This window comes from Opisthorchis viverrini (assembly GCF_000715545.1).
Source record: "Opisthorchis viverrini unplaced genomic scaffold opera_v5_172, whole genome shotgun sequence".
Lineage (NCBI taxonomy): Eukaryota > Metazoa > Platyhelminthes > Trematoda > Opisthorchiida > Opisthorchiidae > Opisthorchis > Opisthorchis viverrini.
The window spans coordinates 70103-87700 of NW_008751831.1; the positions used below are offsets into that span (position 1 = coordinate 70103).

The window sequence follows — 17598 nt, forward strand, 5'->3', positions numbered from 1 at the left end:
AGCCAGACACAAATCTTTTTTGGCATCTGTCCTCGTGATGTGTCCTGGTCCTTTCTCACCATGCACGACAAAGGCATTCGCTGAGTCTCCTCCAAATGATACACGGACGCACTTTTCATAGTTCAGAGGAAGGTAGCAGTCCGAGGGCCACTGCTTTGCACCGTCTACATCCATTTGGATGGCACTGGCATTGGAACTCCAGGATTTCAAGTCATCCGCAGAAAGCGGACGTGGACTTGCAAGAACGTCTGGAAGGTCGTTGACGTGGATCAGCACTGGTCCCAGGACGGAGCCTTGGGGAACTCCAATGGAGACCGGCACTGGAGAAGCGTAAGTCGAGTCCCTTTTCACTCGGAATATTCTCTCCGATTGGAGCGCCTTTATCCAGTGAAGGGTTTTCCCTTGAATCCCGTATGACTCGGGTTTGTGGCGCAGAGGTTCGTGTGAGACCCTATCAAATGCTTTTGAGAAGTCGAAAAATATGGCATCCGATATGAGTCCTTCGTCCTTGGCTTGGGTTAAGCTGTCCATAAACACGAGGATATTTGTCACACAAGAGCGGCGTTGGAGAAATCCGTGTTGAGCTAAAGCTATCAGTTTGCTGGAAGGAAGGTGATCCAGAATAGCTAGCTTCAGAATGCGTTCTGTCACCTTACACGGCACGCTAGTTAGGCTTATATCCCCGTGGATGCCAGGCGATAGTCGGTCACCAGTTCTGTAGATTGGCGTGACAATCGCTTCCTTCCAAGCAGAGGGAAGGCGGCCTTCGTCAAGCGACCGATAAAATACCAGGTGTAGATGATTTGCCGGTGTGGATGACGTTTCTTTCAGGATCCTTGGATGGACCTCGTCGGGCCCCGACGCTCAGAATGGGTTGATCTTGTGCAAGAGTTGACGGATGGCCTCCACTGTGAAGACCAGGTCGGCTAGAGGCTGTTCGTAATTCCGCGTTGACAAGAGTGGATGTAACGAAGACGCTGGGGCCGATTATAGACCCACATAGTGTTCTCTGTAAACCTCAGATACCACTGTTGGGTCATTCGTCGGTTATCCGTTTCTGCCCCTCAAGGAAAATGCGGATGGCTTGTTTCTGCGGCGGTGTCTCATGTATTCGAACAAGACCTTTTGTTTTTTTGAGTGAGGTCTAGATTAGTGGCTTGTTTTCGTGTGTTCTATTTGCGAATTTCTGATTTACATTCATATCGCTTTACCAATAACAGATTCAGTGCTACCATTATCATTGAAGACACAGTGGACGCGCTGGGCTTGAAAATATACGAATGCATGTAATACTTTGCCATTCCTGGCTGGCAAAAGCTTGATATAAGGGGTCAGCCCGGTTCAACAGGTCTTTGTTCGGAGATGGCCAACTCTTTGAGGGATAGGCTGACTTGGTTTAGCATAAGAAAGCCTAGAAATAAATTTTATCCCGAAGTTAAGGGTTAGCCCTGGCAGTTTTTTAAATGGTGTCACCATCCGATAGGCCCATGAGTATCCTACTCGACCCGACACGTCCATTACCTGCTCCAGGTGTGAACGTTAAAATACGTGGGAAGGCCAACCAGATGCGGTGAAATCTATTACTTCACACCCCCAATACCGTGATAAAATTAGTTCATGTGCAGTGTACAAGCTAACTGGGGCCAAAGAAGGGCTGTCGTCCAAAAGCAAGCAACTTTCGAGTTGCGGTTTATAAATGTTAGTTCAAGAAACTGGAAAATGTACGTCGGATAAGGCAGAGTTTTGATAATGTTCTGAAGACCCAAGATCGTCAATAGAGTATCAGAGGAGAAAACCGTGAATGACTTAATCTTGGTTGAAAAGTGACATTGCTGTGAAGCATCGCAAACAAGAAGATAGCGACAGCCTTCAAAACCAGCGTAGGCCAGCATCATATCCCTGGACTACCGTATGCATGGTTAATTTGCGAAAATGGTGGAATCCTCCACAAGTATTTCAGGACGTTACCGGACGACTGACGCAACACGGACAAATACAGACAAACAGTTGGTTGCAATGCTTTTTTAGGTTTCCCAGATCGTGGTCCGACATCGAATCAAGGGTGACGGGCGGATTACTCGCGCTATCAAACAAATAGCATGTATGCAAACACGCCAGGGTGAGTTGGATCGGGAAGTAGTCGTCTCGAGGAATTTCAATCTCGTGCACCTACCAGGCTCGCAAACTCGGTAACCGTCCATCAGTCAAAACCGCTCCTCATACATTAATAGTGAGCCCAATTGACCAGACGCTCAAACCTGTAAGGTAGAAAATCAGGCCTACAAAACTTAAAGATCATTTTGAACAAGGAAAATTTGACTACCTTTAAAATAGGGAAATCGTGATGGAATCAGAGGACTAAGCGGTAATAATAACGTGCTTTTATCTCAAGTTGTGTGACAAATCACATTTAAAGCGTTATCAAGTAGTGACAGCGTTAAACGGATTGCTTAGGGCGAATAAAAGGAAGAGACGTAGTTTGGTCACAATAGTGGGGACGCCAATAGGGCATTCGTCCAAACCACCACGGCCAGAATGGGCGCAACAAAATGTGATGCATAGGGCTGAGTCCTTTGAGCTATCTCACGAGAATTACTGCCATTTTGTATCACCAGAGAGACTTTGAGCGTGTTTTTTGCAGTATACATAGAGGATGTACTGTGGCGCTAATGAGTGAGGAGAAGGTTGTTTAGCTGGCTCTCGGAAGATTATAACACTTTGGTGACAAAAGATGATGGAATAAAAAGGGAACGGATGGCTCGTTTAAGGTAGCTGGAGGTTCTGGTTAACCAAGCTACAAGTAACCTAAAGGTTAAAAACGAATGCTGAGATGATGAAGGCTATGGTGGAATGAATATTATATTACTAGTGTTTGAGGGTTTTTTGTATGGCCCCATGCTTTATGAAAAACATAGAAACAACAGAAGCAACAGAAATTAATCTACCGCTTATAGGGCCAATAGGCATCACTGACCATTTGCTAGGAAACAGCAGGAGGTATGGTGGAAATCCCGCGTACCACGGTAGACTTTCCAAAAGAAAAAAGTTTGGTAATGAGAGAGGGAGTGTGGCTTAGTAGAGCGGAGTCCTGTAAAGACAAATCCGTATGGCGTGGGCTGTTGCGGAAGGACGTTTGGATTTACAAGCCAAAAGACGAGACTCAAAATCCGACCTAGTGGGTGCAATTCAGATACATAAAGCGCGTTTGCCTCAGTCTGTATTGAAAGCTATGGGTGGATGAGTGGCTGATAAGCCTGGCAAATGGGAGCAAAAATCTGGAGTGGCGTGCGTAATAAGCGATGCGGCGCGGAAGCTTAGCCCAGGTTTCAGCAGCGTAGGCCTGCCGATTAATGGGTTATTGTAGAGCACTGAGGCTGGGAGGGACCCAGCTCAACAGAACAAAGTAACAGTGACAACTTTTTGCGCATGAATTGCGAAATAAGCGTTTGGCGAACGTGCTTTGCACAGCATGCACAAGATTGTGGCTCCACTATTAATGCTGTCGGAATCGACTCTTTAAAATAGGGCTTAAAAGCTGTTTATGCTGCAGTCAATTGGACAGCGGATGAAAGCGAAGGGCAGGTGGTCTCTGGTTACTCTGTAGGAAAGGTGGTTGGAAAACGCGAATACAGCGGGAGGATCCAAGATATAGGCCACCTACTTCAGCAAGAGTCAGGATTGAAATATGGTTTAAAATTAACGTCCTTGGACGAAGCCGAATTGGATGCTGTGGAGTCTTTCAATCTGAAAAAAATATTATTCAGAATAAGACGGCTATGGGTAGAGGAATTCTAGATTAAACCGGGAGCTAGATAAATCCATGGCGGACTTTCTGAGCTCACTGCGAGTGCTACCCTAATATGGCTGGAAGATCAAAACAGAGGCTATCCACGAGGTTACGTATGTAACTTCCCTGAAGATCGGAGAGTCCATCAGGCCCAATAAACTGGACTCTTTCTGTGAGCTAAGAAGTGGACCACTGCAAATGTGGGTCATCAGTGGCAGTAGATTGTGGGTTACCGCAACAGCCTACTACGGAGCGTTATGAAAATCAAAGGAACGGCACTGAAGCAGGAAAAACGTTGTTGAGGATAACTGCAATAATGCTTTTGCAGTAGTTGGATAGGCGTTGAATAGACTAAAACAGGGTTAGTGATATGCAGGTGGTCAGCTTTAGCAATAAGAGGGAAGGCGCCGTCAAAACGCACAAAATTTGAATAGCCTAGGCAACTGGCTGTGGGTTAGGCCAGGAAAAGGTAACTATAGTAAGCAAAAGGCAGGTTTAGTTTGGCAGTGGAAGTGGTCGCGACGGACTTAATAGAAGCAGTTAGTAAAATATCTGAAGGTATAAAATAGGCGGGAAGGATACTCCAGCTTTCGGCTTCAGGTCAGTGATGGTGAAGCTGGACTTTTTTCAGAGGTATGAATACTTGGGAAGCAAGAAGGTGCAAATGACTGAAAAATATCCCACCAACTGTGGGCAAAAAATTTAGTCCACAGCTTTCGGCTGATCACGTTTGCCACGCTTGTCAGTACCAGACCCATATAATAATATGGTGCTTATTCCCAGCTGGTGGGTGGCACACCGTCAGGCATGATCATGATCAAGATAGAATCATGATTATTGGCATCTGTGTGCCCTTGATTGTGCGGAAACTATGCCGTCATACAAATGGCAATTATCCGACGCAGGTGCGGTAATGCCTAAACGGGCACAATAAAAATGTGGTGGACATCGTAGGCAGAAAGACACATTCATTAGGATGTTTTTATATTTCGTGGGACATGTCAACTAAAGCAAGATGGGTCATTACAAGTTGAAGATGTTGGGCAGCAACACGATTGGTGAAGGCAAAACAAGAGGCATCCTGCCGGGCACGTGTCAAGAACGACGGATCTGGGAAGCAACACTGTCGTGGTGAACCAAAGCAAAACCATTGCTGAGGCTAGGCAGCATTAGACAGTTGAGTTTGTGATAAGGGGCACAAAAGGCATAAATGGGATAATGAACCGGGGAAATTCGCAATGCAACTACATGGAAGCTTAATGTTAGAAGCACGGTAAAGAGTGAAACTGTATAAATGAACTGGTGTCGCTGCTGGAGTGAAGTTGGGTTTGAAAGTACACTGGCAGAGTGAGTTGGTACTAACGCATAGGACAGTACGCAGAATAGATAGTTATTAAGTTGGCTGGGAGAAAAACCAAAAGTCCACTAAGATGGCTAGATTCAGATGAATGATTCAGCCGATCACAACGAATTTGTCCCAGGGGTCGCTGGGGCTAGGTAAAGAATTTTTTCATGACTGCAGACAAACGGATGAGTGGGTGAGAGTGCGCAGTCAAGAGTAGGAAAGGAATTTTTGTGCGCATGCAGTGTTACTGGGTATACCCGTGGCGGCCATCGCTTCGCTTATGCACTTTGGTCTCTGTACAGCCCCAACTGACGTCATGTTTGAGTTAATATGACTGGGGATGTGCAGTTCTGTAGGCAGCGGGATTTTGGATTAAAAAAGAAGATTCACAGTGGTAAGACAAAGCTGATGAATGATCACAGGTTGTTTCTGTTAGATTGGAGATCTCTTCGGATGCAAAAGCACAGGCCAGGTAAAGTGGATACTGGCGTTCAGGGCTTAGGAGGAGGAGGAGCGAATGGATGAGGTCATAAAGGCCCGGTGAGCTTGAGGAGGCATGAAATAGTATGGAGTTCACTAATAGGAACAACAAACTAAAGCTCACTAAAGACAAGGTGTTGACAACAATTGGCTAAATGAGATAGGATAGGGGTATGCTATGCGTAGCAACCCTTGCCAAAATTTCACTAATAGGAACAACAAACTAAAGCTCACTAAAGACAAGGTGTTGACAACAATTGGCTAAATGAGATAGGATAGGGGTATGCTATGCGTAGCAACCCAGGGTTGCCAAAATCTATAACCGATGTAGACAGAACCTCTTTAATGGTGGACTGGCTTATCTGGGATTAGTTTGGTGAGTTGGACAGTACCATAATTCTGGATGGAAAGTGAATTTAAGGGAAAATGTCACCAGTTTTCATTATACTGCTATCAGTTTCAGTTAGTGGCGCTTGGCAGAAATATCCCACAGGCGCTAGTTTGAATGTTACATATGTATATGACCGTTCTTGTGAGCAGCAGAGGTGTGCTTTATTTTTGGTTGACAAACTGGGCTTCGGTGCGGTTTAACTCCAGACAAGATGAGAGGAGTCATGGCTTTGGACGTCTATGTAAGCCGTAGGCGCCTCAGGGTATCTTCAGTCTATCCTAAGTACATCATTTTTGAAACGATGATGCGTTCGGATACCCACCACCACTCCAGCAGCACGGGCGCGTCGTTTGTCGCTTGGACTTTGATCCAGGGAACCCATAAAAACTGCGTTTGTTTTCTGTTTGTTACTGTTGGTGATGAGCTCGTCCTATTTTTTTAGTTATCTGGTAACGCCACAAACAACATGTGGCGAAAAGTGACCTATCTGCAAAAAACTTTAAAAGAACACATGGGGTAGGCTGAAGATACTCTGCGATGCCAACGGCTGCCATCGACATGCAAAGCTGTGGCTGCCTTCGTCTTAATCGTGGTTGCATTACACCAAAGCCCACATAGTCGACCAAAAAATTACATGCCTATTCCTTCCAGGATTGGATACATGCAAAAAAGAATAATATGCACAATGAGATTCATGAACCCTCCCAGTGGCAGCGTAAGAGATTGGCGCTTAAAAACTATTTGCCCCGTACCACTCGCTGGTTGAAGCTGGTAGCCATACCTCGGGGACCGTTTCTCGTTCTTCCTATATTCATTCCCCCCTAGATAACGGTATCATCCAAATCACGGGATAGCCCTCTGAAAATTTAGTCAATCCTTCTGAAGTTTCTACCCTTGTCAACTCTTGTGTTTGATTTTCCTTAAAACATCACGTTTCTGTGTACTCAATCTTATTTTGTCTCTGGTACTACAGTAGTTTATATTGGAGGGCACAGACAATCTTTGATCGCTAGGCTACTGAGAACACATCTACCTCCACCCTGTCACTTGTTGTCACCTTTCTACTTGAGGCAAGCTTTCAGTCTTATCCATATCTTTGGATGTAATTCTATGTGATGCCTCCTAAAACACATCAGGCCTTGGTGATGTCATCCCATTCCTTCTTCTTCTTCTTCTTCTTCTTCTTAAGCTTTGACCTCCGGCTACACCTGATTCGGACGCCCTGTTTGGCTGTTATCCATTCCATCTAACCGGTGCTTTACACAAGGAGGCAGCCCCATCCGGGCCAAAAATACCTGTGAAATCACATAGGCTTTGTTCAACATCCGCGAAATCCCTGGGACAACCCACCGAAAAATACCGCTACCCACAGAATTTCCCGCCACCTTCGAGTCTTGATGATCTGATCTTGTCTCAGCTTGACATTTTCCCTAAAAGTAAGATAGACTCCTGGTAACCAAGTTTGCTTTTCCATGCCGGCTTAGACGGGACCAAGTCCGTATCGGATAATGCCCGCTGTTTATGACAGTTTCCTTTCCTTCGCGCAATTTTTCGCACAAACAAAATTCCCAAGTCAAGCTTTATTCTGGCTGAAATCGTATGACCACACCTGGCGGTACGACACCCACTGATTGGGAATAAACATTAATAACATAATTATTATGCCTTCTCACTCTTGAGAAATATACTAAATCCCCTGAAGACGCATTGCATACACATAAAAAATAATAGTTATGATGTTTAAACGACTGAATGGCCTATACGCCACAAATACACATGCCATCGTAATGCATATTTTCCTGACATGATGGTCAACATTAGCGCTCATCGTTCAACCCTTATGAGCAAGCTCTGAGCATCTACATTCTACTTCCATTGCTCTAGTGGTGCATTTTCGTTCATCACTTATGCGAACTACTTAGTGCACCGGATGATTTTTGTTGGCTTTTGTAACCGACAGAGCCGTTCCACTGGCCCCGGTTTCCCTTTGATCAGATAAGATATATGAGTGCTGGACTTTATGGCCAACGCATTATCCGCAATTATTTATTTGTAGCTTGCCACTTTACAAGGTGGATTGAAATATTTCGTGGTGTCTGCGATGAGTCTGCAAACTAGCCACAGCTCCAGTAGCGCCGGTGAAACTTTCATGACTGATAGTGCTCAGGATGGAAGTTAATTAGCAAACTCCATAAAGAAACATCTTAGCAGCAGATTTTGGCTTGTCCCGGTTCAGTCAAAAGTCTGGTAACACTCTGAGATAAAGACGAAAAAACCAAGCATAACATGTACGCATGTGGCTCCAGTCAAAGGGCTTCATATTGCCTAAAAACTAGCATCCTTGGGCAATTTTGGCCGTAGCTTGAGGTTACCTGAATGCACTCTATTCTTGTCAGAGAGAAATTCACACTTCTTTGCGCAGTGGTGACACGGCACTGTCGTGCGCAATCGACCGTTCCCCTGATACATCGGTTGTCACCTCTGTACATCTAGAACTCTTGATTGCAAATGTGAACCAATAGCTTATCCAGACATAATCGCCAGTGATATGGGTGAGCTTTGATCCACCAAACTCTTTCATTATGGCGGTCACCACCTATAGAGCGTCCCATTCATAATTGGAACGATGCCTGCAGCTAGCTCGTGACGCCTTATTGTCTGCAGGTTGGTTATGCATACCCAGGAGACTGATCATCCACAGATGGCCAACGCATCGCCACTGCACAGTTCATGCTGTTGTCTAATTTTGCTGTACCTGATGGAAGTTGAGATCCATGAGAAAATCTGGTGTGAACAGGCTCGCCGTACAAAATATATTTTGCGATTGTAGTTGCATTTGTCAAATCTGAGGAGCGTGAAGCAAACAAATATCAACAACCGATCTTCCGGGGTGAAATCTGCATTGCATATTGTTTGGGTGTTTTTTACTCTCAAGACAGGAAAACGCCAAAATATGCTGGATTGCGATTTGGTGTCTTAAATCACGTAAACCGGCAACAAAATATGAATCGATCATGATCCTTGACCTTGGCATTTCGCTCACTTAAACAGAATGCTACGAGTAACATGGCACCGGAAAGTGCAAATGAATTAGACTAACTCCCCGTTAAAGGCACAACCCCGATAACCCAACAGATTCGGCGAAAATAATTTTGGTGTGCAAATAGCCGGCGGCAGGAAGCGTTAACTGAGTACAAAAAGCATAACTGTGAGGTATTTGTGCGTACATCCAGTAACCAAAGCACTGACGGTTATCCGCGTTACTACAGATCTGCAAGACATACGGATGGTCGTGGAATCCGAATAAACTAGTAAGCTTAGCGTATTTGCTATTAACGAACCGACGCTTTCATCTAAGGAGGTAGGCAAACCATCACTTGGTCACTTCATACCATCTAGAGCACAAACATAAGGTTTCTAAGTTTTCATATAAATGGTTTCCGGTGAACTGGCGGTTAACCGAAGAGAAGTTGAGCACCCGTAAGGCCTGCTTGTGAAGTGTGTGAAGTGCACCAAATCACCCAGGCGGACAATCTGCAGAACATTTTATTATACATAGCTATTCAGTGGTAACCCTGATGAAGTTGAAGCTTTCGGGAAATTAATTCCAATGGGCGAATACTGAGCGGCAAAATTTTGGCTTTGCTTACTTATTAAAGATGCATGCACTACAACGGGTTCTTCCTCCGGAAGCAGGCCGATACTCTTATATGTAATACTACAGCTCTAACCCTAACACATGCTAAGCGCCCCGTTGAGTTTTCTAGGAGTGAACTGGACACTGTCATGAACCTTCAAACGCAGGTGAGACATTTTACTTTACTACAAAGGTAGGATGTTGAACGGACATGAGTGAGCAGCAATTCCAGAACTCGGCTAGTGGCTTTTGGTTAGAACAGACCGGTGAATATGTACGCCAGTGGATAAAGTCAAGAGAAATTAGACGGAATATTAATCGGACCAGCAGGTTTAATACAGTTGTTGACCACTTCTGAAAACAACGTAAAGATAGTCGCTTAGTAGCACGATGCTGTACGTTTCACCAATAAAAATTCTCCTCAAAATTAAAATCAGTTGAAGATTTTTAAACTCAAGAGAGAGAGAGAGCCAAATCGGAATCACGAATGTGTTGGATCAACATCTGGGGGCTCGAATTTCGACGCTATTATTAAGCTGATGTCATTCGAATTGTGTGGTGGCTGAACTTTATCGTCCTAACAAAAAAAACATGATTTTACAGTGTAGTATATTGGAGACAGGTTCTCCGCAGAATACAAATCAGAATAAAACGCTTCTAGTAAGTGTTTTTTCGTGGCATGCAGCAACATCCCTGTCTAGGACTTCTCAGAGCTAAATCAATCAGTTGAGTGATCTGAAATAACCGCAAGCCAGTTTCAATGTTATCATAATAAATGAGCGAAATTTCTCGGATTGCACCTGGAAATTCGCTGCGTTCTGAATGCGAATGCACTAAGGACTATAAAGAGACATCAGTAGAACAGAAAGTCAATCTTTGCTGCTGGGTTGCAATCATAAAGTCGGGCTTCAAAATGCAGAACGTAGCTGGAGAAGAAAACAGTGCCCTACGTGCTGAAAACGGATGTCTTATAAAATTTAGTTCTGCGTAATCAGCCATTTTTCATAAATTATTTACGTGAAAACCCGATTGTGGTACAATCCAAATGCGACGATAGTTTGGCCTTTGAAAATAATGTAGAACCTATAATAAGTGTTACAAAATGATTTTCATAAAGGAAACTACTCACAAGGTTGCTGAAAACTCTTCGACAGCCCACGACCGGTTTCGCCCTTCTTGGGGCTCATCAGGTAGGCGCAGTCCCGAGTTTCCGTCAACTTTCAACAGTCAACTTGAACCCCAATTGAACTGTTTTCGAGAAATACACTAGTTTGCAAATCAATCTGGTTTTCACGAAATACTCAACTGCATCTCTCGTTCATGAGGCAGCCTGTGTGCAGCACATTCAGTTGTAGAATATCATAAACGAGAGATTCAAGTAAGTCTCTCGTGAAAACCAGATTGGTTTTCAAATGAGTGTACTTCTCGAAAACAATGATTTTGTTTGGAATGTTTGTCATACAGCTTGATGGCTACTCAAACGATGTGACAGTACACTCTAAACCAATGAACACAGACTTCGGCAATACACTAGTAGCTGTACACTTGTTGTTTATTTATGGTTACTGTGCGGTTAGCAGTATAGTGTGTTGCCACGAAATTACTGAGTGAGCCTCTACTCCCAAATTTGTCGGATGTATATGAAGTGTACGGAAACACCAGAACATTGGTAGAAGCCAATTATCTTCATACGGACCCACGAAAATCACACCCTTAGGGTTTGTTGATCGCGGTTGAACCGAAAGATCTAACTGATATCTTAAATGAGCTCGCAATGGCTACGGAAGCGGGATCAACGGGATCAAGCGTTAGTGAAACCCGGTGTAGTATGTCGCTCTCTATTTGGCAGAGGCATCCTTGGACTTATGAAGCACGAAAAATAGTTGTGAATTTGAGCGAACTGTTGGAGGGGCGTCAGGTAAATGTGGTTGGTATTTCGGAATTAAGGATAACAGGATGCAATGTGCGGTTAAAATTCAAAGCAAATTAGACGCAATGTCTGGATTATGATCGGGCTGTTGAATAATGAAAGTCCGTCCTCAAAAAAAAATGGACGGCCACTGGCTAATGCTCCGCCGATGCGGCTACGGTATTCTCATAGCAGTCGGTATAGCCAATAGCCATTCTGTCGCTTTGCCAAATGCTAGAAGATGATGACGTAGACGACTGCCACTCTTTGAATATAATCATGATGAACAAAACCAGAAGGAACTCCCTCAAATAAGACGCAACAGGAAGCCCTTCACTCATGACAGTGAATAGAACTTTATGAAATTCTTCAACCAAATATATACGTGTTACCAGAAAATAGATTTTTGACCGCTAAAACCTCCATCATAAAGTGACAAACGTACCACAGAATGTTTACGGATGTATAGAGCTGCCCTTCTGAGCAGTTCAGCACACCATTATCAATAAAGAAGTATCAATGTATTCAAGTAGCTCATGAAGCCCCGATGTTCATGGAATATTACCTGAGATTCTATCTCAAGCCATATCAGTCGTAAGACTCAAAGTTTGTGGCAACGCATTGTTCAAAAGTTAGTGAGGCTTTCAGGACGGAGATAAGCAATCTAGCTGATATTCAACTTGCTTAACGGACATCTCTAGCTCACACATTGTTCTCTCATCCAATCGAAGTATATTTTCTTCGAAACATGTACACAAGGCTCCATTTTAGTCAAAAACCTTAAACTGCTCAAGACAACCTAACATTTTTCCGCACTACTTTTCGGGCGTCTGGTGATCCTAATGCAATTGCTTGTGCCATCCTTGGTGTATGGGTATTCTTTTCTAGAAAGGAACCCCCTCCATTATCGTCTTTGCACTGACCACTTGAGACAAGTTCAGTCAAGATCAATGCATCTCGACGAGGTAACAAGTGTCTGATTTTAGTGTCAGTCTGTGCAGTTTTACTGACGACAACAGTAAACGGATATAATGACTCGTGCACTTTCCTCAAATACCAAACACTGAAGAGTCTAATGATTGACAAGGGGCAGTAGTGACACCAGAAAAGCTGTTTAGCTGGAAACATTCGCATCCGATCCCAGATAAAAACGGTTGACTGTCCAAGGAGAGCGAACGTTTTTGAAACGATTACTGAAAATACTGTGACCTCAGTCCACTAGCGGAGTTGTCAGCTCGAAATGCGGGATGAGCGATTTCAAGAACATTTTAGCTAAACCTGATTAATTCAACCTGCAGAAGGTCCATATGAACACAAGCAGAACATCGACACCAGTTTCCCTTCAACAATTGAAAACCGGCGTGTCATTTCATCGCTTCGGCGCAAATGACAGTAATTTCTATGCTCGAAATAGCACAAGAAAACTATAGAGGAACAACCGGGACATAGTTCTGATGGTCACAACTTCCAAGGGACTTTCTGGTACTAATTTACTCAGGTTACCTTTTTATGGCACAAGCCTGAGACATCGGGAAAATTAACTTGATTTCCGCTTGGTTGGGGCCGCATGCGTCACTCCTTCCGACGATCAACAGTGACCGTATTTCTAGAGTTAAGAGCTGCTTTTGAGTTAAATGATTGCTAGAAACACTGACAGCATCTAAAGATTGTGGTATCCTTCACCAACTATTGTCGCTCTTAAGGGTTGAATATACTTTTCTCTCTGGACTTGAAGGTGTCTACTGCCTGTGGTGTCATCCTTCACTGTCAAGCAGAGTTGCCCTGTACTATCCATTCTACTTAACTTTGCAACCGATGAGCTCTTTGTGTCTCCTCCATTGCATCCTAGGTACAGAAATATTCTTGGAGTTTTAGTCTACAAACACTATATACTGACGGCTTTGCGCTTCTAGGACTTCACCTTCCAGAAGTGTGGATCATTTGAAAAACTCCACTGCAAATTAGGCATAAATTTCACATCCGTAAAACGTCATGTTGTTTCAGGACTAGGAGGGATGATACTCAGACGTCCGACCTACAGATAAATTGACCGATCTGGCAGACAAATTTACCGATATGAACAGCTATGTCTGTCCAGCTGTACTGTCGGTGGGTGAAATAATTTCACGATTACAGCGGTCAGACAGGGTTTGCCAACCCCCGAAAATTCTAACGTAACTTTGGCGTGGCTTTCTTCTTGCGGTTTGATCCGTCCTAACTCATGTTCTAACGATGGCCACTTCGTGCAGAACACTTTTCACACTCTCTAGGTTTGACCACTGGCCACGGCGAGGCATCACTGGAGTATGGGAGGAACATCAGGACAATTATGTTCAGGTACATTAAATGGTTTTCGTGAGTAGTAACTGTTTTTCAATAAAGTAGCTGGTCACATTCGACAGGCTACGCTGTTTAGGTTAGCTATTTCATAAGCCAGAGGACCGTTTGCATCGTCCAGTCAGAGAGGGTGGGCCGAGATCGGCCCATCCACGACTTGGCAACGGATTATGCCTATTTCCACCAGTCAGCGTATCCACTTGGGTAGCTAGTAGCTACCCGGATAAAAACCCGGGACAAAATAAATCAAAGCTACCATAACAGGTACAACTCCTTCATGCAGCCAGTGGAGATGCTCTATCAAAATAATCACATGCAGTGTGTAGCTCTCCAAAAATAATTCATTTAACTCTAAAGAATAAAGCTGTAGCAACATGAATCACCTTAGCTGGGAAGCTGAAAGATATCCCGTTTATAACAATGATAACAATAACAAATCTAACATACGGTCTCTTTGGGTGTAGTTTACTATATCCAGTCAAGTAAGTGGAAACTTGCACATGCCGATATTGGCTCATGTTCAAACCAGTCAGAATTGCAACTCTCCTTTCTTTAAACAACCAACATATTCACCACGAGACCTCATGCTGATTTCGGATAACCAGGACAAAGCGTCTTTTCGTATGAGCCTATGAATTGGTCTCCCTTATAACAGCTTCACTGTAACCACTTTTATGTTTTTCAGCTCCTCGTCTTGCTTCATACTTCAAAGAGGCTGGGGGAATTTGATGGGCGAAATATTCAAGCATTTGTACGTACACTGACCCGGTAGGTGATTTTTCTAGCGAACCAATGGAGATTAATGTAGAACCCATCGGATTGAAGATAACTGTAATAAGTGTCAAACAAGGTCTACTGATGAACATGTTTATTTCTGAAGCTATGCACGGAATTGGAGAATACAGGGTACACAACTAAGTTAAACGGGTTATTTGGGTTAGAATAAGGCCTCTAGAAATTTTGTTGCATTTTGCTATGGCGATTCTTGCTGTATAAATAGAGGCAAAGTTATTTGGAAATTAAATGTGCTAAGAATACACAGTGAATAGATAAAAGTCACCTGCCCGTAATGTGACAATTTATTGGTAAAAATCGAAATAGATATAAGGCACATCGTTTTCCGTTACTTGCCTAAATGGGCCTAAATGCCAGTAGGTAACCAACAGTTTTACTGCTGTTGTAGAAAAACTTAGGGATTTTGCCATACATAAAGCACGCCTTAATTCAATATTTTCTGTTCAGATGCAGCGAACCGCTTAATACTATTTGATCGTTCAGATTTTGTGGTTTCCTGTAATGGCATATGACAAGAGGATAATTCTTTGAATAATTTTGTTAGATAGGACTGGCCTGGGAAAACCTTATTACTGGTTCTGGCCATATCCCAGGGCAGGAATGACGAAACTACCTATCTCTCTTGAGATGGATGTACTGGGGGTAGCAAAAATTATTTACTGGTAAGCCCCTGAACACTGTTCCGCAGGTAGAATTCTGTGAGCTATGGTTAAGTTATTATTCTAGGTGACGGGCGCATTAGATCAGTTAGGCTCACTGCTCAGATATTATTGGAAAATTTTAATATTTTCACTAGAAAAATGATCATGGGTCGATTCCTGTTTTCGAACTCAAATGGAAGTCTGTTACTTAGTTAAAATTTCCTAAGAATAACACGAAAATGCACAGACGTCATAAACCAGTACTACTGATGGGCTGAAAGATAGAACCTGAATTCCGACTACTCAAAGAAGTGGTCTCCGCGATATGAGACTAATTTTTATCATCGTAATTTTCTAACCCAAAATTGTATACTCACATTGCGGAAATATGCACAAAAGCCCACAGTATGTTTATTTATTTAACCGATCAAGTTAGAGACACCAAAGCAGCCAATCAGATGCGAACAAATGACATCACAATGGAACGCACAGTCCACTGTGACCAACACAGTCACGCGAACACCACCGTGGGAGCAACCAATCACTTAAGAGCTACTGGAAACCGTTTTGTAAATACATAAGCACAGGCAGAAGAGGAAGAATTTACCCACTCAACCTCATAATGAAGATTTCACTCGGATAGGTGATAAAACGTTTGAAATTCAACCACCAATCCCGGGGAATAGACTAACAACAAAATATACGATACGTATTTGCACATACTGTTTACGAAAGCAATAGGAACAGGTTTCTAAACCAGTCAGACATTCCTAAGCCTGCTAGCATCAATAGGACTTACTTCATTACGCTCCCCCAGGTAGGCTTGGTACGCACTCCGGCATGCACACAGCTGTTGGAAAGTAACATATACAATTAGCTGGTCAGCCTACAATCAGCGCAGGAGTAAGGTGTGCATTATTAGATTTCTCGATTTATACAACGTAGGAAGGAGAATTAATAAAGCGAGACTTGTGACGAAATAACTTACTAAACTGGCAGACGGCACTGGTTATTTCAGGTTCGTCTGTCACAAATCGGGCTTAACAGGAAAGATATTTGTAAAGAAAACTTTAGTTAGGCAAATACTGATCAAACATGGCAGTGATAGCACATCAATAATTCGTTTAGCCTGCGCCTTACTGGTTACACACTTTTCATAAATGAAAAAAAAAACAAATAAAAACGTGTACTTAAATATCCAAAAAATAATGCCGCAGGTTTCGGGGTTTTATAGACGATGATTTCATTGACTGGACGTTGGCATCTTGTACCACTTTCATGCAACAGATATACTTCCTAATATGCATACGATATCCGATGGGCGAACATCATCGGAACAAGGTCATCCCTCTGAAGGACAGTAACGTTTTACTTCATTTCACCTTAGCGTCCAATAAATAGCTTGAGCCCTTTAAAAAAGAGCGTATTTTCGGCTGAACAACCAAATGTAGACAAGTATGTCGTGCAAGATTCAATGAATTATTCTTCACGATTGAAATAACCGAGTTTATCCGGCATTTTTTTCTTCTGTTGTTTGTATACATAGCGGCTTTATCTGATCACTCATTGGGTTTTATTATTTGTCTACTCTGATTGATAAGTGAACAATGAGCAGACGTCTGACGATGGTTGTTAATTACCGGGATTAAGCTTACTGAAAACTGCCGACGAGTTAGAACCAGAACCTAAATCCCGGCGCTTCTGTGTGAGAAGTGGTAATGTGGTGGGGAGGCGATGGGCTGAAACATAGCAAAGCGAAGAACCTGGTCATTTATGTCTACAGTACTGCGTATCATTCGACTGATTTGCATCGCCATACGTTGTTGACAGCCTGTTTGCAAACAAGTGACTTTCAGTCCACACAGAGCGTGAGAACTCGATTCCACGGATTTCGCGGAACTGTGTATCTTAGTTTAGTGGTCCGGAAATATTACTATTTGAATGCTCGAGTTTATACACTCTAAAATCTGTACAACCCGATAGGGCCTCTAGAATTTGCCTATCGTTCTTCTGCAATGTACTGAAAACTTTCGGCTGTCATTTATATTAGCAGTGCGCCAAATTATTTTCTAAAGAGCCACGTTTGAGGGTACACTAAAAACAAGCAGCTACTTATTGATTAGAGCATCAAGAAGAATTGATGCGATTTGCTAAACATAATGTTCATATATAGATATGTTTCAGTTAACAGCAAGCATACTACTTACTCAGTTGGATAACAATATCCTCAGTACCCAGATGCTGCTTCAAAGAATGACCTAAGAAGGGTTGTGAAT

At 43.2% G+C, this 17598-nt stretch overlaps 1 protein-coding gene across 1 annotated transcript in view; it reads left to right on the forward strand.

The window, feature by feature from the left end:
- Positions 1-178: 178 nt before the first annotated feature.
- Positions 179-17598, forward strand: part of T265_07521 (hypothetical protein) — a gene marked incomplete at both ends in the record, with an annotated part of 58428 nt that continues 41008 nt past the window's right edge. The window contains 3 exons of the mRNA XM_009173066.1: positions 179-330; positions 9663-9807; positions 14572-14654. Of these exons, the coding sequence (XP_009171330.1) occupies positions 179-330; positions 9663-9807; positions 14572-14654 (380 nt within the window). The remainder of the gene's footprint in view (positions 331-9662; positions 9808-14571; positions 14655-17598) is intronic.